Raw genomic sequence first — 23,181 nt, forward strand, 5'->3', positions numbered from 1 at the left:
GAGAGAAGAGCCCCCTCCACCTGCCCCACCTCCAGTCCGCACACCAAGCAGGCCGGCGAGCGAGCAGTTCGGACCGCTTGGCAGAGCTCCAGCAGATCATGGCCAGCCTAATTGGCAGTCACAGCAGCTGCGCGTCATCTGTTTTATGTTAACATAAGTCGTCTGTTCATATTGCATATCGAAACAAGTTGAGAGCATTTGGATTGGCCGAGATTTTCGTAACATTCCACACTTGGGATTTTGTTGTAAACAACAAGGTTTTTTTTTTCTTCCCGTGTGTCCTCCCCACCCAACCACCTCCCTACATGGCCCGATGGTGCTCAACATTTTGGCGAAAATTGCGCAAAAGCCAAATCCAAATCCAAATCCAAATCGAAAAGCAAAGCAAATCAAATCGAATTTGTTTCGACTGGCAACCGAAACCGCTACCGCAACCGCAATAAAATTGATTGCGTTTAAGTTTATTAAAATCAAATAGAATATTCTGGTCGGGACGCAATCAAAGCGTTCAATAATGTCCATGCCGACAGATTCCGAATCAGATTCTAATTCAAATTCAAATTCCGATTCAGATTGCGATTGCGAGCGACATTGAACCAAATGAAGTTTGGCATGGCCAATACTATACGAGTATGTATGTATATAGTATACTTAGTATTCTAGACTGTGCCACATATGCGGGGACTAAAAATAAAAGCACCAGATGCAGATGCGCTCGTACCCCGCACCACCACCACCCACAAATCTTGAGTTCCACATGCTGTTCAGTATGGAGAGCATCAGATATCGGCATCAGAATCTGGAAGTGAGGTCCTAAACCTCAATATACATTCTCGTATGTAAATAACAATTTATGAGAAGCGAAGAGAGGGGCTGCTCTACAAAGCAGCTGAGATCTGAAAAGCTTCTTCCCAGAGCACATCAGCCATGGCTTGAAAATAAAAGAATGTGCCACTTAGTGCCCCATAAAGTCAAGATGGCGTCATAATATCGAACACCTAGAAGTAAACATTTAGAAATTTGCAGCAACCCAAATATCTCATTATTTTAAAGAACCTTAAGGATAGTGGAGTCGAAATAAAGTCGAAAACCCAACAGATTTGAAATAAAAATAATGAGCTGATTTTTTGGACTTGCTTTATAAAGTTATTGGTACATCGGAGGACTGTCCTCGGAGCTGTATTTCTCCACAAACTAATTGTCGATTCTCCTTTCCTATTAGGTCGTCTTCATTTCTCAGTTCCTTTTAGAACGACAAGAAATTATCATCCCCTGCTGCTTGGTAGTACTTTTCGGGTTTTATGCTCAACTTATAACGATTATTTTCACCTGCTCTCAACCGAACTGTCTCTTCCTCTAATAAAAACCGTTCTTTTCAGCCACCTCAGGAATCTCTGACCAGGAATGGCTGTGAGACGGGGCATAGCTTGTCGGACTGGCTAATAAATCTTCCCCCACCCATCGGAAATTCCATTTCTTTTTTGTTTTTTTTTTTTTTCTCTTTCAAAAATTAACTCTTAAGTAATTCTAAAGTTCTTTTCTCTGTTAAATTTTTATTTTCATATACATTGAGTCTGAGTTCCAATCCCCATTTTATTCTGACGATGAATTACAGATGGATGAACGCGACTTAGGATAATCTAAGAGCTTGATAAAATATACGCTGTAGAACCTTTCCAGGAGGCGTATAGTGAAGAAAATTTTAGTCCACACAGATCTAAGTTCCATTCCTCACTTCATTCTAGAGATGAGTTCCATTCCACGCCAAAATAAAAATGGTCAGGAGTCTTATGTTCCTATCTGCTTTGGGTTTTAAAAGCTGATTCGAATCAAGTCGTGGTGGTATGTGAGTTACCAAACGAAAATTCGGGACTCAGTTTATGACACGAAGAGCAAAATGAAGGAGTTGTTTCAAAGCCGAACCAATCCGTTCCAAAAAAAAAGAGCACTTTTTTCTAGCCGCAATGCTTTCGGTACCAAAAGCTATAGCTCACAAATATTTCATAGTTTCCATGGACTCTTCGACTTTTAAATTTGTTTAACAATCTGTAGAAGAATTGAAAAGAGATAAGAGTGCACATAAATCTATCTACTGGCGTTACCCATTAAGAGTAAAATATAATTGATTGAAGGATGATATTGAACCCGTTTCGGCTTCCATAAAGTGCAGAACTTGACTGAAAAACTATATAACATTAAAACGTTTTGAGCCTCAAGACAAAACTAATTACAGATAAGGCTGCTATAAGACTTAATATTTACGACTCTTTGCAAAGTCTTTGCCTATATAATGGGGGACTTGGCCCAACCAGAGATCATTGGGAATACAACTCCTTCAAGGCTTGGAAATGCTAATCAAGTGTTTTCTTCTGCTCTCAGCGATTTGCTGGTGCTCTGCTGACTTGAGGACCTCATGGGGGAGTCGGTATCATGGGAGGAAACGCCATATCCATTGAAGACACGCCCTGGATAGCAGCAATATTAAATGAAAGAGGCAAACAAAACTGTGGCGGTGCGATCTACGACGACAGAGTTATCGTAACAGCTGCACATTGCTTGGAGGGACTTGTGCCTCAAGATCTGCGTGTTCGGATTGGTTCCAGCAACAAGACTGATGGTGGCATTTTATTAAATGTGGATCGGTTCATAATTCACAAGGACTATGATAAAAAAAGTAACTTTTCCGTTGACATTGGAGTTCTTCTTTTGAGCTCATCAATCAATCTGAAGGACAATGCAAACGTGAAACCCATAGAGTTGGCCAAAACCGCACCAGATGTGGGAACCCAGGCATTTCTTTCCGGTTGGGGACGCACTGGATATGGAGAAACGGACGTACTTAAAGGGGTCACCATCGACATTGTAGATATGGCGCTGTGCGAAGAAGAGCATCCTCAGGATAAACTGATCAATGAATTGCTATGCGCTGGACGTCTTGGATCCAAGGATGCGTGTGTGGGTGACTCTGGCAGTCCTTTGGTTGCGAATGGCAAACTCATTGGAGTTGTATCGACGGGCCCGGAGTGCCCGCACAATACAGTTGGAGGTGTGTATGCCAACGTGGCTGTACTTCATGACTGGATTGTTGCTAACGCTAAGGTAATCAGAAATCTCAGAAATTATTAAACGAATAAAGATGTTTAAATGAAGCATAAATGCTCTGGAGATCACTGATTTGAGTTGAAGTTCTAATATCATTTATAAATACGCCTGCCAGTTCAACTATTCAGCATTTTGTGAAGCTTTGCATATGATATTGGCTAAAAAGTTTCAACTTGAATTTCTTATAAAGCAAATGAAAATGTTAAAAAAAAAACACACACACACACAAATCCTACAGCTCTGTATGAACCATTTATCATTTTTTGTATTTAAATAATATTCTAAGCCATAACACACAACTTTAACAAACATAAACGAGAACAATGGACTTGACCTTTGGCGAATTTATAGTAATTACCAACGAGTTGGCGTTTTCCAAACAGGCTCTTTATTATACTCTCTCTTATTGTACGATCTCCCTTCTACTATATCTTGTCGCATTCCTGCAAGCTCATGCTTATGTGAATCCAATAGAAATTTGAAGCTTTGGTGCTAAGTTAACCATTTGCAGCTCAACTGAGATCCTAATTAGTCACTTATTATACTCGTACATGATTTATTAACATTCGCATATCTACTTCCAAATTTATTCCAAATATTGCTTTCTTCTCTACATATCTACCATCGTTAGCAAGGCTAAGGGTGTTCTTGTATTCGTTAAATCAAAATACCATTACATCATCTTAATTTATCAGCACCTTATAGACCAAGATGAAACTTTTCCGGTTTTATAATATCGGTTTTTCGCAGCCTCTATCTTTAAAGACTTGCTGGCCGGATTCTTCAACGATATTGTTGTAATGTTGTTGGACCCTCTCTTAGGCTTTCTTTCCTCGTTTCTTTTCATACATATATGTGTGTATTTAAATACTTTGTGGGACTATGTTTAATTTAAATGCAATGAGACATTTAGTTACAGTTCGTTAGAATCTTAAACTAGCCAACTAATTAACGTAACAGAGAAAACACAAAAAATTTAGGAAAAATTATATTTATTTAGTTTTCTACATAGACTCGATATACCTTTCCCAGCGAGTTAAACTCGTTACCCCGTCTATAGTGAGAAACGTTGAGTTGCAGATGAAAATGGCTTTCTCCTCATTTTTTCAAAATTGAAAAAAGAAAATAATTCGAATATGGTGTGTGAGTAAGCAGTTCGAAACTTGGATGAAATGGTTGGTCTTAATGGAACAACTTTGCTTCGCCAAATGCGATCATTTATTATTATTTATATTCTTAATCAGCATGACGAAACGTCTGTCTGTATGACCGCCGGGATTTCGGAAACGGCTGAGTCCATATTTACCAATCTTTGTATTTGGACTCTTCTAATATTCAAGTAACACGAGTATATTTATTTATTTTATTTTTTCTTTGTTGATCGCAGCAGTTCTGAAGAAATCGAGCCTAGAAAAACTTTAAGATATGCTTTTCAAATTCAAATCTGCTCATCGAAAGGGAACGTTTAAAAAAATAAACCCTGTAATCGAAAAAGAATGAAGCCGGAATAAACCACAAAAAAACAAAAATTTTTTTTTTTTAATACCAATAAAAAGTTACAATATAAATGCCAATCAATCTGTTTAATGTTTAATAGTTTAATATTTGAAACTTGAAGTAACTTTCTGTTCATTTTAAAAATGTTTTGAAAACTTTAATGAACTTAAAGTTTTAGCCTTTGTTGAAATCTAAGAAAACGAGGAATTCTAGGGAGGTAACTCCCCTTGTCAAGGGAGAGCTAGGCCTTCTCTACCATAACTACATATTTGTTCAGACAACTATCAGAGGAACCATACGTCAGGTCGGGTACCCCACAGTATAATATTATTTAAACATATTTTGTGTAGTTTTCATAAATTGTTATTCCTTATTTTTACAGAGAACTGTTTCAGTTGCAATCTGTATACAAGTATATAGTAAGAAAGATTTGATGTGAACTTAAGTTATTTATTAATGTCGAGAATGTGCTAAGAATTTGTTGAATGGCCAAGTCAAGCACTCACACACACACACACATATTACGCACACACGCCTCAGAAGTCAGTCAACGCCAAATTTGTTCCATACACCCATTCGCCTCCCTCCCGCCCACCACCTCCCACCTCCCACCACCCACTCTTCTGCCAGGCGTCTTCGTTGTGACAAAGTCGAGCAAAAATTTTAATTGCAATTTTTCAACGTTTCTTTTTTTTCATTCGTTTGTTTCTATTTTTTTTGGTGCTTGTCGCTTCGTCGTCGTCGTCGTCGTCGTCGCATTGCATTTTGCTTACCTTAAAATTTTAAGTTAAATTTACATTTTTTAATTGACTCTGAAAATTTAGAAAATAATAACAACAGCAACAGCAAATGTGCAACATTCTGGTGGGCTGCAAAATTTGTAGCGCTCGCTTTCTGTGCATTTTTCAGCAAATTTTCACAGATATATGTATGTACACGAACGAGTATTTCGTGTAATAAATTGCAAAAATATTATTTTTATTTTGTAAAATTTGTTGTTTTCGCCTCACGCTTGTTTATTTGGGCATACAGTAGTAGTAGTGTTGTGCCTGCTGTTATTCTTCTTCTTTGGCAAGTGTGTGAACGATGCGCTCACATGGCGTATACTTGATTTTTTGTTGGCATTTCAACATTGCAGGCGGAAGCAATTTTCGCCACTTGGCCAATGGGGCGTATGCGCAACGCGACCAGCCTGGTCACAAAAAATGCCAAAACAACCAAACCACAAGTGATGTGACAAATAACAAAATACTGAAGAATCGAAAAGTTTTTTATAATAGTAATAATAATAAGTTCAACGTCAATCTGAAGCTTTAGAGGCTATGGCCGATTACAAATGTAAATCAGTGCGATTAAGGCAAATAGTTTATGTTTTTAAGAAAGAAGAAATTAACATTTTCCCCTAAAAAGGGTTTAATTTAATGTCAAATGTCAAAAAAAAAATTGGTTTCGTTTTGCCAGTTGTTTGACAATCTTTCAAACAAAATGAATTGACAATGTTATAAAAGTAAATCAATGCGATTAAGGCAAATAGTTTGTGTATAAACACAATGAAAGAAAGGCTGTCTACCTACAAATTAAAATTTTCCCCTAAATAGGGCTTAAGTTACAAATGTCAAAAAATTGGCACGAAACCAATTTACCAGTTATTTGACAATCTTTCAAACAAAATGAATTGACAATGTTAAAAAGATAGAAAGTGTTCGACAATTTTTTATAAAGTAATATATTTAGTTCGAGACAAACATTGGGGACTTCAAACGATCATCGATAGGCGGGGAATACCCATTTCATAACAACTATTTCCCCTAAAAGGGGGCAGCCTTAGAGTCTTATAAAAGTAAATCAATCAGAAAGAAATGACAATGTTAAAAAGAAAAGTTACATACATTGGGGACATCAAGTAATCTAAATAGGCGGTTGAAGGAACACCCTTTTAATTATAACTATTTCCCCTAAAAGGGAGAACAAAGAGTCCTTAGTGTTGTCAGTGTTTGGATATAGCTTAGGAAAGCGTTTTTTTTTATCCCTCAGCCCATTTAGCCGCCTTCTTCTTTTAGTCAAGGATCATTTTCATTAGCTTGCTTCTCTTCTTGGGCGACCCCTGATTTGTATGCCACCTTTTGTCTTTTTAGGGACCCCTTATGTTCCGTCCTGAAGCAGATCAGAATGTGATCGTCGAAACATAATTTTTTGGCTTGCTATCTTTGATCCTATCCTGTCGTAGGACTTGATATACACAGCGTGTAATTTATTGGCGACGAATAACAACAATGTGTTGCCATTATTTTCATACTTTTATTGAAATTCTTTTGGATTTGGACATAGTATGTTTAGGTTCGCCCTAATGTGATGCGTTCCCAGTTCTTGGTTAATATTGTTGAACTAATTATATTGGTTGTTTGTCTAGTTGTTGTCGCCATTGCTTTTGGCATTAGTCAGTCATTAGTTGGGCGCTCATTTGGCAGCTTTTGGCCAATTTATTATTGTTTGGCAACGGCTCACGTGCAAAAATTTGTATACATTTCAACAAAAGGAACAATCAGATGATATATAGTACTAAGTTGAGGCGGCAGGCTCTGTGCATTTTCAATAAGTACGAGCATGTTTATTTTAACTTTGGTTTGGCAAGTCTAGTAAACAATTACAGATCGTATAGATAATTATAATGTTCGTAAGCAGCTTATAATTCAAATATAAATGTTTATGCAAAAATTACAAATAGTACAACAAACCGATCAAAGCCATAAATAATAACCCACTTGGTTCAAAAACGCAATTAACTTTTTTACATTTCGAGCAACGCAAGTACTTGAACTTTTATGATTGATGTAATGCCATGATTTATGAGCACTTTCCACTTCCTCCGACAATCTCAGACATTTCTCGCTTGCACCATAATGCGGCACGGCATGAGGGCAATCATTTGACATGAGGTGTCACGTGTTGTCATGAGATGCGACAGGCGCCTCCCAAAGCACTCACACTACTCGTACACTCGGAAAAGTGTTGGCACAATTTTAGTGACTAAGATTTTTAAATAGTATACAAACAAATAAAACGTTCATTTTAGAATTCTGCAGAATTTCTTGAATTCTTGAACATCCGGTAGCCGCCTCTACACAATCAATTGTTGCTAAGAGTCGTTGCTCTGACATGGATGCATAGTGCACCGATTTTGATGGAACTTCAGATTGGTAAAACACACTTCAATAAATTTATAAATATTGATAAAACTTCAAATTAAGGAAAGGCATTACAAAAGAGAAATAGACGCTTGACTTTATTACGATATTCTGCCAAGAGCGTCTGTTCAACCGATCGTTCCTATGGCAACTATATAAAATATTGAAGATAATTATGATTTCTAATAAACTTGCTTTGCGCATAAGTAAGACAAGTCTTCGTGCCCAGTTTGGTATTTCTAGCGACCAAAGTGCAAAAATTGTAGGCGTTCATACGGACAGAATATACTATTAAAATAGGAAATCCTTTCACCCGCCTTCGAGTTCAGTCGCTAATAAAAGGGAAAAACGGAATTCTATGCAATCAAACTTAAAGAGGCGTATATGGTGGTGGTTATTCTTCCAGTGTACATTTTAGGCATTGGGTGTGACGATGTCTTCTCCTGTTCGGTCAACTGTTTCACCTGTGATGGGACATCAGTTGGCTAAGTCGTGTCACAGCTAATACCACCGAACAGCAGCAACAACAACAACAAAATTTAAGTCATTTAGGTGTCTGCCTGCCACAGCCCAACCCCAACCCCACACTCATCTCTCCATCGGCCCTTCCCCCAGTGCAGAACGCCTCTCTGCGTTTTAGATGCGCGGCATTCTTGGCGCAACTCCAGCGTGCTGTCAAGAAAATGCACAAATCCATGCGTCCGTTTCTCGATTCGGTCGTCGGACCGTTCATCCATTCAGTCACCCGGTTTCCCGTCCCCTCCCCTCACCTCACCATACACCTACGTGCGTTTCTTCGAGCGGCATTCATTCAGTGTTTCTCCTCCACACCGTCGTGGCAGTGGCGATCGCTCGATCAGCCGTACATACGAGTACAAACGGAGAGACCGACAGACAGACCGACAGACAGACAGACAGACAAGCAAACATACTCGTACATACATATGTGTGTACGTTCAACGGACCGTGCGTTTGCTCCCGTAGACATTGCCCGTATTCCAATCCGTTCGTCATCATCCGCCCATCCAAGCGTCTAGGCGATCAGGCGGCCAGGCGAGAACTCGAAACATTGTAGACAACCGTGCAGTCCCATCCCAGTCAGCCGTGCAGCTTACACGAAGCGGAATTGGAGATGGTCGCGTGACCAAAAAGTTGAAGCATTTTTCTGAAATATCATATCCGTATTAGGCAGACTAAAGCCGTATAACAACATTCTTCAAACTTACACTGTTCGATCGAACTTGAAATTATAAATGGACTTGAATATAGTTAATGTATTAGTTCTTCATTTAATAATAATAGAAATAATAATAATAAAAAAATGATAATAATTTTAAATGTGTATTAAAGAAAAATATCAAAGATTTATGCAAGAAGAAAATTATGATTAAATAAGTTCGACGTTTGAACAGAAGAATCATATTATACTACAATTCCGATTATTATGACAATAGTTGTACTTTTCTTCTAATTTCGAAAAGTTCAAAATTTTTTTTTTTTTTCTGTTTTTATTACAATAACTTTCTGTAATGTGTTTACAAATAATTAGGACTGGAGGACTCTTTTTTTTTGTAAAATAATACTATGGTGCAAAATAAATAGGAAACATTACACCAAAAGGTGTTTTTCTCTTGTTTTGCAAAGATTGAACAACCCTTGTATGGAAGAATCAGCTTTATACTGCTCTTTATACCCAGTAGTCTAAGCTTTCTAAGGTATACTAGAAAATACACAAGTCAAATGTGGGAACATGACGAAACGAACCGATATAGACATATTCATTTGTGCGCCTTGCCGTTTGTCCATCTGTTTGACTGTATGAACACCGAGAAAATTTGATCTATAAGAGATACGGATACCAAACTTGGTATTTATTTTGATTTTATCCATATGCAGATCACGTGTATTACAAATAATAAATAATGATTTCATAAAGCTGTCATGGGACCGATAGTCGTAATAATCACTCTTTGTAAAATAACCTTTTGGCTTATGAAAATATCTTAAGAGTTTTGTGTAGTGCCTATTAAAATTCTGAAATTTCCTTGAAATCAGTGAAGTATATCACATAGCTGCCATAGAAAAGATCGGTGCTAAAATCGCTCTTAGGATGATAACTGATTTATTTATAAAGATATTTTGGAAAATTCGAGCTCCAAAGGAGGAAAACAGGCTCTAATGTTTGTATGGAAAATCTACAATTTCATCTGATTAACTTTAAACTCAGTTTGTACACTCCCAGAAATTTCTCTTGGGGACTGAAATATTCGTAAAAAATTTTGGGGCACTAAAGGAAACACAACAGCCCACAGCCCCAACGCGTTCCCATCATAATGTAGATGCGCGGAAAATTCGAGCTCCAAAGGGGGAAAACGAGCTCCAAAATTTGTTTGAAAAACCTTCAGTTTTCCACCGATGAACTTCATATTTGGTTTGTGATCTATAAAAGAATACATATAAAACTGCATAGTTGGTTTTTTGAAATTAGTCTTGGAGCTTGAATTATTGGAGTTTTAATATTTCTTCAACTTTTTTCAAATGAAAAGTTTGTGTTACAAATGTTGTCCGATCGATTTCAAACTTGGGCTCCGTAATCAACATAACCATATCTACAAATGGGCATTCAACGATTTTCAAAATATAGAAACACGTTTTTCACTTTACAAATGCAGCAAACGGTTTCGACAGCTAACAACAAATGTATTCTGAAGAATTCTGTTAGTCATTTAGCGTAAAGCCCAACATTCATATTTAAAATTGAAAACTATTGAAATATATTATATAGATGTCGTAGAAACAATCATTGTAATTGAATTAAATTTGTATAACTCTTTATTTTAGTTGATGAACTGAGGGCATGAAAACGCTCTTCTTCTTTTATTTATCACGCGCCCATCTCTAGCCTGGCTGATGTTTTTGTTTTTCTCTATCCATTTCGCACAAATCTTTGCGTTTAACACTTGTAATCTCCCCGTTGCCATCTCCCAAAACAACTAACCCAACCCAACCCAAGCTAACCCAAGCCAACCCATCCATCCAATGACCCACCTACGAATGCAAGGTGTCCATGGCAAGTGGGGCTGACAGTCAGTTGTTGTTATTGCTGTTTTAGATGCACTTTCGAAAAGCGGTTCGCACTTGTTCAATATTCCCACCCCAACAACAACAACAACAACAAAAATCGAAAGCACAGACACAGAAAATCTGTAGAAATCGCCACCACCATCACCACCACCGCCGCCTCATAAAAAAAAATCAACCGCTCGTCCACGCTTTTCACGCCCACATCGAGTTGCGTTTCGATCGTGTTGGGATCTTCGTGATCGTCGTGCTCGGGCGGTTCGGCTTTTTCAACATTTCGACCGAATCGAATAATTCAGCGTGAATTTTTCAAATAAAAATCATGTAAGGCTGGAAAACGGCGACAGTTTGCGAACGGCAGTCGCGATAGACGCGCAGGCAAAAGCAAAACCAAAGAAAAGGAAACACAAAAACAAGAAGAAAGAAATTGATAATTAATAATAATAATACAAATAATTATTAATACTATCTGTATTGAGAGTAAATATATTAATTGGAAGCGTGTCGGGCGAGCTATTGTGCGAGAAAATTTCATTGAAAGAAATACACTTTTTTTTGTCCGATTTCAATTTAGAAATTAAAAAAAAAAAAAAACAAAAGAAACGAAACTTTTTTTTTGGCTATTGTGCAGCAGAGTGTTTTTGTTGTTGTTGTTGTGTTTTTTGATATTTCGTGTTAATTGTGTCCGACGTCTCAAAATGATTTGTCCGAAACGCACCTCCGAGCTGCTCGATCTCCATCTAGCCCCATTCAAGGATAAGGATCCCGCCTGGGAAATTGGAGTCTCAAAGATAGCGGGACGGGGCGTTATGGCCACCCGTGCTTTGAAACGCGGTGAGATTATCTTCACGGACAGTCCCCTGCTGATTGGATTGGCCGCCCTCGAGGAGGACTCCCTGAACGCCTGCTCTGTGTGCTTCAAGGCTCTGCCCGATACGCGATTCATGTGCCGGCAGGGATGCGGCCTGCCAGTTTGCAATTTGTGTGGCAAGAAGAAGCAGCATAAGACGGACTGTGATTTGTTCAAGTCGTGGGCCCCCAACGAACCGGATGTGGCCAACTCTGTGATCATACGACTGTTGTGCGTGGCCCGAGCCATCAATCTGACCAAGGATCAGCGCGATCTCATCTACTGTTTGCAGGCCAATCTGGACAACAATCATCGGACCGAGGTGCGGAATGCGGCCAAATGCTTCAAGAGCTTCCCCACCGACAAGAAGGTGATCGAGATCATGAATCGAACTGTCGCCGTCCTGCGCACCGATGGCTTCGATAAGACCACCGATCGCACCAACGACAATCAGGAGTTCTTCTACCGTGCTCTCTTCCCGCTGTTCGCCGTCATGAATCACGACTGCATTCCCAACTCGTACTACACCTTCGATGAGAAGACCAACAACATGATTGTCCGTGCCGCCGTAGATATTGCCGAGGGGGCCGAAATCACCACCACCTACACCAAACTCTTCACCGGCAACATTGCCCGACACTTGTTTCTCAAAATGAAGAAGGGCTTCTCATGCAAATGTCCACGCTGTTCCGATCCGACGGTGAGTGTGAAATTGTGAAATCAATTGCGAGCGAATAATTATCGATGATCAGTTCCTCTTTAAGTCGAATTCTCAAGACAACCAAATACTTGTAAATTGAAAACAAATTCGATGCACTTTATTAAGTACTCGTAAATCCCGAAAACTTTTCTTCTTATAGCAAAATGTCTTTGTTGATGTACTAGTCTCTCAACACTAGGCATAAATTTTGTTCTTAATGTCGGCGTCCATTAATGTTGCACACAATTCCATTGCCAAGTGCGATTTAAAGAGCGAGCTACATAACGCGCATATAATTTCATAGAATTGTGCTTTTAAATGATTTAATTTACATGTGTTGTTTAATTCCCCCATTTGGGGGTCGAATTTATCAAGACAGAAAATGCAAATATGTTGAATACTTGTAATGAATAACAGCAATTACTTTTTTATTTGAAATAACAAGTATTTACTTTGATGCAAAAGTTACAAACAAATTTAATTAAATTTTAAAAAATTTTCTTTTTCTATTTTAAAATATCTCACATAATTAAATCGATTCAATGAATTACTGATTATAAGTAAACATTGATTTTTGCTCTCAACATGTGCCCAAATTCTAGGCTTTAAGCGAGCAATACGTTCACCTTTAAAAAAGGTTTGGAAAACTAATTAATTAGTTAAAAAGGTGTAAAACGATATATTGGATCAAAGTAAGGTTGAAAACTACTTTCATAGTCATAGAAGAAATCTACTTATTAAGCATATATACGAATAATTACTTCGGAATGTTTAAGTAGAAAGATTTTGAATAACAAACTAGTTTCGAAAGACACAATTTTATAAATTCGAGTAGTGGCTTTTAGTTTCTGCTTCTTTTCAGTAAAAGTTGCGCTAAATAATGTAAGAAATATAAATAAAATGCTTTAAGCAATGGTCTATTCTCACTTAATACGTGTATTCAGATCAGGGCTAAGTTGTGGGTTTCGGAGATATAGGAAGTATTTGATATTATTTTATCTACAGGTGCGGTGCAAGAAAATAGCACTATTATAAAAATTTGTCTTTGACAAACTAAAATAGGTCTCTGAAATATCATTATTTTTTGTACGAAACATTATTATTCGACAAAACAGCACCCGATCATGTTAACTTCGGCATGGGGGTTTCCCTCTAGATTTTATTTGGGGGTCGAATTTATCAACAAGCAAACAACAGAAGGCGTGCATTGAGCAGAAACTGTGCCTCTTCTCTTTTCATACTCCTCCCAAAGTTACAAAGTATATGTCAGAGTGAAAAGCAAATCTTAAAAGCTAACTACATACGATAATAGCTCCTGATTAGGCAAAGTTTCAAAATAATGAGAGAAAGACACTTTTTCCAGAGAATAAGCATTTAACATATTACAGTGCTATTTTTTTCTGTCGCTAGTGTTAGTGTTAATGCAGTTCAGATAGCAGAAGAAGTTATATACAACTAATTCTGTTTTTACACGGTAGATTGGTTCCAGAAAAAGTCGTGTAAAAAAGACATCGATCAGATGTTATTTTGAATCGTGCTAAATGGAATTAACTCGTGTAACCATATATGCAATTTTTAATTTTCAAACCATGTAAAAACAGAATTAGGTGTACTTAGATAAAAATTTATTTATTTTTGTATACTGCATTTTATTCCAGTTGTCAAAGCTCTAATTGATTGCTTTTCTTAAGCTACGACGGAACGGTCAGACATACAAATTATTTGCTCAACAATTTGTGTTTTGTTTGAAGAAACTTTACAACAAATTTTCAATGCTGATCAGACATAAAATATGAAAGCAGGCTACCGTGAAGAGGAACTGCTTGGATACTGTTTGAATAAAAATAATTACAAAATTAGCACCAACATTTCATAAATGTATTTTTGTTTGTTAGTATTTTTATTTTGAACTACAAATTAGTGAATTGAAAGTATTCGTATAAGTCTAGAAAGGAAGATAGAAATTCACATGAACTGCTTGGAAGAAGAAAATTATCTTAGTTATGGCCATCATTCTATACTTATTTTTGTAAGTACTATTTTGTACTGCAAATTATTGAATTGGAAATATTTGTTTAAGTCTTCGAAGAAGATAGAAAATAAACAAGAATAGACTTTGGTTTTTAAGCCAAATCGTATTGCAAAAAAAAAACACACAAGCAATTAATAAAAAGATAATGTTATTAATTATTCTTAAGAGTAAAGTCTATTCATTCTATTCTGTCAAAAAAAAACATTTTCTTTAGTTTTGCTGGCATTTTAAGAATTTAAAGTCTGCCTTAAAATATGTTTAGTAGAACTATTCCAAATATTTGTATCAAATGTTCACACAATTAATAAAAAGCGAAGACAATGTTATTAATTATTCTCAAAAGTTAAGTCTATTCATTCTATTCTGTTTCCAAGTCAATCAATTGTATAAGAAATCTCTCAAAAAACGAAAAAGCATTGAGTATAATATTATATCTTGTTCGATTGTACAGTTTTGTAGAACTAATCATTAATATTGGTTTCCAAACCAAAAATTGTAAACATTTTATAGCGAAATCTTCACACGGTAAAAAAAAAACATTTTCTTTAGTTTTGCTGGCATTTTAAGAATTTGAAGTCTGCCTTAAAATATGTTCACACAATGAATAAAAAGCGAAGCTAATGTTAATTTTTATTGCATTCAAATACATTTTGTTCAGTTTGGCGGGCACTATACGAATTCAAAAGTATGTCTGTGGATCATAAATTCAGCACATTATGCGAAAACTGCGATCCATCAAAGACAAAGCGTTTTTGATCGAAACAAACAAACAAAAAAAAGGGAAAAGAAATCTCATTAAGGATTTCCTGTGCGCAGCGTTTTCATCCGAAAACAATTAAACAACTTTTTGCACGCACATTGTTTTTGTTATTGCAGGCTGTTGTTGCTCCATTTTTGTTATTGTTGGCCACAAATAAGTGGCACAAACAATAATGTGGGCTAACAACAAGTGGTGGCTGAGCCCAGACCCTGCTCGCTGCCTGCCCCTCCTGATTGGTTGCAACTGTGAAAAACGCGCCTCTCTTTTTTTATTAAAAAAAAAAAAAACAATAAATTAAGCAGCAACAAATAACGACAAAACATATTTATTATTTATGAACATCTGTAGAAACAAAATCATAACTTTGGAGCGCAGCAGGCGGGACGGCAATCACAACAATTTTCCGGCACGTTTACCACACCTCGTTGTTTATTCAAATCGCGCGAAAATAAATAAATAAAATATTTTTGTATTTAAAAAAAAGGGCGAACAGAAAGGAAAGAAATTTAATTAAATCAAAACTAAATATATTCAAGAGATTTGAACAGTTTTTAATTAAATGAGCGCCACACAGCCAGTAGCTATAGAACACATATATAGCAAGATATATGAATGCTTAGATATATTAATATGCAACCCATATATATATATATATATATATTTATACCAAGTATATATATAGATAGATTTAGTTTGCACATATATTTTGCACTCGCCGTTTATGATTTTTCGACTTCGACGGACTGAACATCAACAGCAGATTTGTCGCGCTTTTATTATTATTTTATGTATAAACATATATGTCTATATATATGTATATAAGTACTAAATGCATATACATATATACAATTCGTATTGTATAAACATTTTCTTGGCCATGGCCACGCATTTTCTGGTATGTTGGCGGCGCCCATTATTTTCCGTTTGACATCAGCTTCTCAGATATTAGATATAGAAAGTGTACCGACAAGTGGCCAACTAGCCGGGCCGTCAAGTAGCCGGGCGATCCAATCATAAAAGCCACTTAATTCACTTGAAAATGTTGCGAACGATGCTAATCAGATACAGCTATATAGTGTGTATACATATCTCTACATATATCGCACAAATGGGCGCAAATATTTCAAATTGTCAGCAAGTTCACTGGCCTTTGACAATGTCTAAGGGCCAATGGGCGACTATAAATACTCAAGAGTATAGTGTGTATATTCATAATCATCCACATATATGTATCTTTCAGATAGTTGCAATTTTTTAAAACACTTTATTGCATTGCCTTTCAAATCGGACAAGGACTGACACTTTTAAATCCAAGTATCGCTTTCGTCATTGTCACAAAATTCGATTTTCTGCGAGACTTCGAACAGCGAATTATTTCGAAAACACTTGGAAACATTTCTCAGCTAATCATCATGTCTAATGTTTTCGAAAAGTACGACTAACACTTACGTATACAAGTAGTATACGAAATACTTAGAAAACACAAAAACAAATATGACACCAAATAAATGCATACATTAGAAAGCTCGCTAAAGTCAAACTGAAAATACTATATATCTGAAATATTAATATATAGTATATATTTTTCAAAATTTGTAGTAGAAGCAAGTTTTTTTTTTCATATCTAATTAAAAAATGAACAAACATTTTGTAATTATACATATATAGTTCTGTAGTTGCTTGGTTTTAAAGCAAGGGCTTTATCTTCTAGTTGTATCTGCTCCCTAGAGTTCAATGCGTGTTTTAAATAATTTGAACCACTTAGGAGGCCTATCTAAGATAGTCATGTAGGTGTTGAGATCTTATCTCGATTGTACATATAGTGATGAAAAGTGCAATATTTTCTGCGCCTTCAAGATTAAGGAAACATACTATATAGTTCAAGGGCCATATTTCAGATTAGGGATATCTCTGGATATATTATTCCATGATAATAGTTTGCCTCTTCAAGATATGTATCTAGCATTCTATATATCCATGTCTTTGGACTGAGTTTTAGAGAGTCAGATATCAGATATCTCCAAGTAGTTTGGAAAAAGTTTGCCTCTTCAAAATATTTATCTAGTATTTTACATATCCATGTCTTTGGATTGAGTTTTAGAGAGTCAGATATCAGATATCTCCAAGTAGTTTGGAAATAGTTTGCCTCTTAAAGATATTTATCTAGTATTCTACATATCCATGTCTTTGGATTGAGTTTTAGAGAGTCAGATATCAGATATCTCCAAGTAGTTTGGAAAAAGTTTGCCTCTTCAAAATATTTATCTAGTATTTTACATATCCATGTCTTTGGATTGAGTTTTAGAGAGTCAGATATCAGATATCTCCAAGTAGTTTGGAAATAGTTTGCCTCTTAAAGATATTTATCTAGTATTCTACATATCCATGTCTTTGGATTGAGTTTTAGAGAGTCAGATATCAGATATCTCCAAGTAGTTTGGAAAAAGTTTGCCTCTTCAAAATATTTATCTAGTATTCTACATATCCATGTCTTTGGATTGAGTTTTAAAGAGTCAGATATCAGATATCTCCAAGTAGTTTGGAAATAGTTTGCCTCTTCAAAATATTTATCTAGCATTCTATATATCCATGTCTTTGGACTGAGTATTGGAGAGTCAGATATCAGATATCTCCAAGTAGTTTGGAAATAGTTTGCCTCTTAAAGATATTTATCTAGTATTCTACATATCCATGTCTTTGGATTGAGTTTTAAAGAGTCAGATATCAGATATCTCCAAGTAGTTTGGAAATAGTTTGCCTCTTAAAGATATTTATCTAGTATTCTACATATCTATTTGGATTGAGTTTTAGAGAGTCAGATATCAGATATCTCCAAGTAGTTTGGAAATAGTTTGCCTCTTCAAGATATGTATCTAGCATTCTATATATCCATGTCTTTGGATTGAGTTTTAAAGAGTCAGATATCAGATATCTCCAAGTAGTTTGGAAATAGTTTGCCTCTTCAAAATATTTATCTAGTATTTTACATATCCATGTCTTTGGATTGAGTTTTAGAGAGTCAGATATCAGATATCTCCAAGTAGTTTGGAAATAGTTTGCCTCTTAAAGATATTTATCTAGTATTCTACATATCCATGTCTTTGGATTGAGTTTTAAAGAGTCAGATATCAGATATCTCCAAGTAGTTTGGAAATAGTTTGCCTCTTAAAGATATTTATCTAGTATTCTACATATCTATTTGGATTGAGTTTTAGAGAGTCAGATATCAGATATCTCCAAGTAGTTTGGAAATAGTTTGCCTCTTCAAGATATGTATCTAGCATTCTATATATCCATGTCTTTGGACTGAGTATTGGAGAGTCAGATATGAGATATCGCCATTAGTTTGGAAATAGTTTGCCTCTTCAAGATATTTATCTACTATTCTAAATATCTATTTGGATTGAGTTTTAGAGAGTCAGATATCAGATATCTCCAAGTAGTTTGGAAATAGATTGCCTCTTAAAGATATTTATCTAGTATTCTACATATCCATGTCTTTGGATTGAGTTTTAGAGAGCCAGATATCAGATATCTCCATTAGTTTGGAAAAAGTTTGCCTCTTCAAAATATTTATCTAGTATTCTATATATCCATGTCTTTGGACTGAGTATTGGAGAATCAGATATGAGATATCTCCATTAGTTTGGAAATAGTTTGCCTCTTCAAGATATTTATCTAGTATTCTACATATCTATTTGGATTGAGTTTTAGAGAGTCAGATATGAGATATCTCCATTAGTTTGGAAATAGTTTGCCTCTTCAAGATATTTATCTAGTATTCTACATATGTATTTGGATTGAGTTTTAGAGAGTCAGATATCAGATATCTCCAAAGCGACACTATATTCATTGGCCAGGCTCTGGCATTTAAAAAAAATGGCTTGATTCAAGCTTCTGCAGAAATAATAATTTGTAACAAAAATCGGCATAAGCATGATTTAGGCGTTATGGTGCAATTTTTTAACTTCTTCCCAATACGTGTGTTCTAAAAAGGTTGAGGCTTTTACTTTCAAAGAAATTTCATTGCTAACTGCTGTTCAAGTCTTTTTTGAGTCAGTGTATGCCAAAAATAAACCATTACAACCATAATTTGTATTTATTATTTGTATTATTTATTGTAAACAATTTTATTAATACTATTTATGGAAATAAATGCAAGCTTTAATCTTATCTGATTTGCAAGAATTGCTGAAGTTTCTAATTGTATTTTTCTTTTGTTTTCTAAATATTATGAAAACCAGCAGTATTTATAAATATTTACAATTTAAATTTCATTTTATTTTTTTTGATTAGAATTAATCGAAATTAATCATTAAAATGGTACAAACTTCCTAACCTAATAAAGTCCAGTTCAATCCAAACTTTGCGGATGCTGGAGTTAGATTTTAACATCCTTACAATTATTCTCTGCCTATTTATGAAAATGTATTTTGTATATTCTCTTATATGCCGGGTTGGAAAGCTATAGGGTTCCTATAATAAACATAGCTTTTCAAGAAACTATCATAATTGGTGAATGTTCTTAAGAGATGACAGCACAGCAATGCATTAAATAGTTGTTAAATATTTATTTATTTTTATTTATTATTTATTATAAATTTAAAATGAATTATCAAAGAGAAGGCAAGAAAATAAACATTTGGAGGATGCCACAACAAAATAACAAATCAATATTATAATTACATCTCCTTTGAGTTGATAACAACTATATTATTTTCACCAGATATCCTTTCTTCGCTATTGATTCTACACAGATTGGATGATTCACAATTTATATGTCTAATTAGTGTAAACTATAAAAAATATGCAACTAATTCTTTTGTGGCCAAAGCTTTTGCATTTGGGATATATGTAAATATATATTTTCGAGAAATCAAAGAATTGTTTATTCTACAGTGGATAACAACTATGAATATTCACATTTAATATCCTTTGATTGCGATATCTAATTTCCAAATCGAAACAGATCTCTCTCGCTCTCTGTCTGTCTGTCGGTCTGTCGGTCTGTCTCTCTCGGGTATGCCCTCATCATTGGGGCCCATTTATTTATGAGTACAATATCTGGCACTGAAATTTATGGCAAACAAATTAGTCGAATTCCAAACAGTCGACAAGTCGACCACGAGTCGATATGGCTATGAGGCTATGCGGCTATGAGCCAACAATGACGGCACGAGCCATGGGTAACAACGACAACAACAACAATAAGAACAACCACAACCACAACAACAACGACAGCACTTGCTTCCCGCTGCCTGTTGCCAACACTCTCCCATTGGTATTTAAGAGCTGTCAGATATACAAGTATTCGCATAATCCGGCCGATTGTTAGTCATCTTATTTATCGATCGTTGAGCGAAACGCGCCTATGTTAGAGCGACTACGGGAAGGGGGAGGAGTGACGGCATAAAGTTAATTAAAGAAATATTTTTATATGTGTCAATTTATTTACGATTTCTTCTCTATATGCATTGCGTATTTTTAGACAGCGCTTCCAACGCATTTTTCTTGTCTTCTCTGCAGAAACAACAAACAACAATAACAACAACAACAACAAAAAGTATGCCAAGAATTTCGGGAGGTGAGGAGGAGGCTTTTATCGTCTTAAGTTCAGTCATTCGAGGCAACGATTCTTACGCCTCCCTAACTAATTGAAATACATTTTAATGATGGATTTTCTATTTCAAATAGTTTAATCATTTAATTGTTTTATAAACTCCATTTGAAGTCGGTAGGGATCGTCACATGTGATCTTTCTTTTAGTGACCCCGATGCCTGCTAAGCTAATTGGAATAACATGATGGATTTCAATTCATTGTAATATTTATGTACATTTCAGACGACTTCTATTTTAGTGATCCCGACCCCTGATAGACTACTTGGTATTCAAATTAGCACTAAGTGATGTTTTCAATAAAATTATTGAAGTAGGGATCGTCACATGTGATCTTTTTTTAGTGACCCCGACGCCTGCTAAGCTAATTGGAATAACATGATGGATTTCAATTCATTGTAATATTTATGTACATTTCAGACGACTTCTATTTTAGTGATCCCGACCCCTGATAGACTACTTGGTATTCAAATTAGCACTAAGTGATGTTTTCAATCAAATTATTGAAGTGAGTCTTCTTATGTTAGGGTTTTGAATGCTAGATCGGCAACCTTTTCTGTGACGGCAGCAATAGCACGGCAGCAATAGCACGCACATAAATGACCAGCAAGTAGCCTAGCTGGCGAAATTGAAATTATGAATGTAAACAAAAATCAGCTGTGGTTTGAAGATGCGTGCATGAACCTTACGGTACAATCTGAAATGTAAACAAACTTGGAGTTCTGGTAGGTCTTGATTTTTAAGTTCTTGCAGGTCTTGCGGTTTTCGCGGGAATACAGGAATATTTTTAATAGAAATAGAATAGCGTTTTCTGAGGCTCTTAAAAGCTGGATCGGCAACTATCAGTGACCGCGGGTTCTCTATCTGTTTTCTAGCGGGTCTTATAAATATTTATTGCGGTGTTTCTATAAATTTCTAGCGGTTCTTTTATTTTTCAATTTCTAGCATATTCTACCCATTTTTGGCTGGGTTTCTAACAATTTTTAGTGCGTTTTTTTGCCTTTCTCGGACTTTTTTGCTATTTATATCGGATTTTTTTTAGAGATTTTCTGGCTGGTTTCTACCTACATATCTTCGATAACCGACAGCGATCGAAGATCAACAAAAATTAACTCAAATTAAATTACTCTAATATAATCACTTTTACTTCGCCCTGACACATAATTTTATATATATAGAAACAGCTAAGCTACGTAGAATATCATTTAGTGCTAGTTTTCATTTTATAGTATTGTTGCATCTAAATGAATTTCCAATTTCTTTTGCTTGTTTTTTAGGAGCGTAATGCGTTCATCTCGGCTCTCTATTGTCGCGATACAAACTGCAGTGGTCTGGTAGTGCCAGAGATTACCGGTCTGCCCCATCCCAATTGGAACTGCCTGGCCTGCAAGCAGAAGTCTACGCATGCGCAGATGATGAAGTCGCAGGACTTTGCGAGCGGCGCCATTAATGCCAAAGTCAACTCAAACTCTTTGCGCACACTGGTCCAGTATTTGAATGAGAAGAGCGACAGCTTTATACCGAACAGCAATTACGTGATCATTGATGCCAAAATGGCGGTTCTCAATCGCCTTAACCAGGGTCGCGAGGACTGCAGTCTCGATCTGGCCAATGAGACGCGTGTGCGGTACAGTCGCGACATCATGGAGATTATGGATAAGCTGGGTCTGGGCGACTCTATATTGCGCAGCCAGTTGGAGACAAAGCTGCGTCAGGCCGAGGAGAAACAGGCCAAGAAGCTGCAGGCCGAGGCCGAAAAACAGGCCAAAAAGCTGGCCGCCGAACAGCAGAAGAAGCAGCAGGCAAATGGCCAAGCGGAAGCAGGAGAGGCGGCATCAGAGGCAGCATCAGAGGCGACACCAGCGACCTCCGAGCCATCAGGGGGACCAGCACCTACGCCGCCTGCAGCCTCAGCCGCTGCAGCAACGGAACAGGCTTAGGTCTATAATAGATGATCAATCTAATATGTTCTGATTTAGTCAAATTGTGTTAGCAGCCAGCTTACAACTTGGATAGCAACTGGAATTTTGTTTGTAACTATCAAAATATTTTGAGATAATATTTGAGAATAGTCAGTTATAAAAGAATCTTTATCGCCAATATACACAAGACATGAGACCCAATTTTCAGTTCTGAGCCCAATAATATGTGATTGTAAAAACCATTAGAAGTTTTAATAAAAACCAAAAAACAAATCTTTGACTGATGTGTGGGTCTGAGAAACTCTTCTGATTGCAAAATCAGAATATCCATTAGAAGTTTTTTTAACAACAACAAAGAAGAAGAAGAATAGAATGACTAATTAGTTGCATTCTGTGCCCAAAGTTTTTCTACATAAGTGACTCGTTTCATAAGTA

The 23,181-nt window shown here is 36.2% G+C and overlaps 2 protein-coding genes across 2 annotated transcripts; both read left to right on the forward strand.

The window, feature by feature from the left end:
• Nucleotides 1-2,335: 2,335 nt before the first annotated feature.
• LOC115630204 (trypsin beta-like) lies at nucleotides 2,336-3,156 on the forward strand. Its single transcript, XM_030526772.1, has one exon. It carries the CDS (start codon nucleotides 2,431-2,433, stop codon nucleotides 3,124-3,126), a length of 696 nt encoding a protein of 231 aa, XP_030382632.1. The 5' UTR covers nucleotides 2,336-2,430; the 3' UTR covers nucleotides 3,127-3,156.
• An 8,071-nt stretch (nucleotides 3,157-11,227) lies between these two features.
• On the forward strand, nucleotides 11,228-23,019 carry LOC115630196 (SET domain-containing protein SmydA-8). The gene is made up of 2 exons (XM_030526763.1): nucleotides 11,228-12,415; nucleotides 22,102-23,019. The coding sequence occupies exons 1-2, from the start codon at nucleotides 11,564-11,566 to the stop codon at nucleotides 22,762-22,764; spliced, it is 1,515 nt and encodes a 504-aa protein (XP_030382623.1). The 5' UTR covers nucleotides 11,228-11,563; the 3' UTR covers nucleotides 22,765-23,019.
• Nucleotides 23,020-23,181: the final 162 nt, after the last annotated feature.

The sequence above is a fragment of the Scaptodrosophila lebanonensis genome, unplaced genomic scaffold, assembly GCF_003285725.1.
Source record: "Scaptodrosophila lebanonensis strain 11010-0011.00,11010-0021.00 unplaced genomic scaffold, SlebRS2 tig00000359-arrow-arrow-pilon, whole genome shotgun sequence".
NCBI classification, from domain to species: Eukaryota; Metazoa; Arthropoda; class Insecta; order Diptera; family Drosophilidae; genus Scaptodrosophila; species Scaptodrosophila lebanonensis.

Bases quoted from the DNA above. Each gene is read 5' to 3' on its own strand.
- LOC115630204 (XM_030526772.1), top strand. From the start codon at position 2,431: ATGGGAGGAAACGCCATATCCATTGAAGACACGCCCTGGATAGCAGCA.
- LOC115630196 (XM_030526763.1), top strand. From the start codon at position 11,564: ATGATTTGTCCGAAACGCACCTCCGAGCTGCTCGATCTCCATCTAGCC. The intron at 12,416-22,101 runs GTGAGTGTGAAA...CTTGTTTTTTAG, and splicing joins CACGCTGTTCCGATCCGACG to GAGCGTAATGCGTTCATCTC.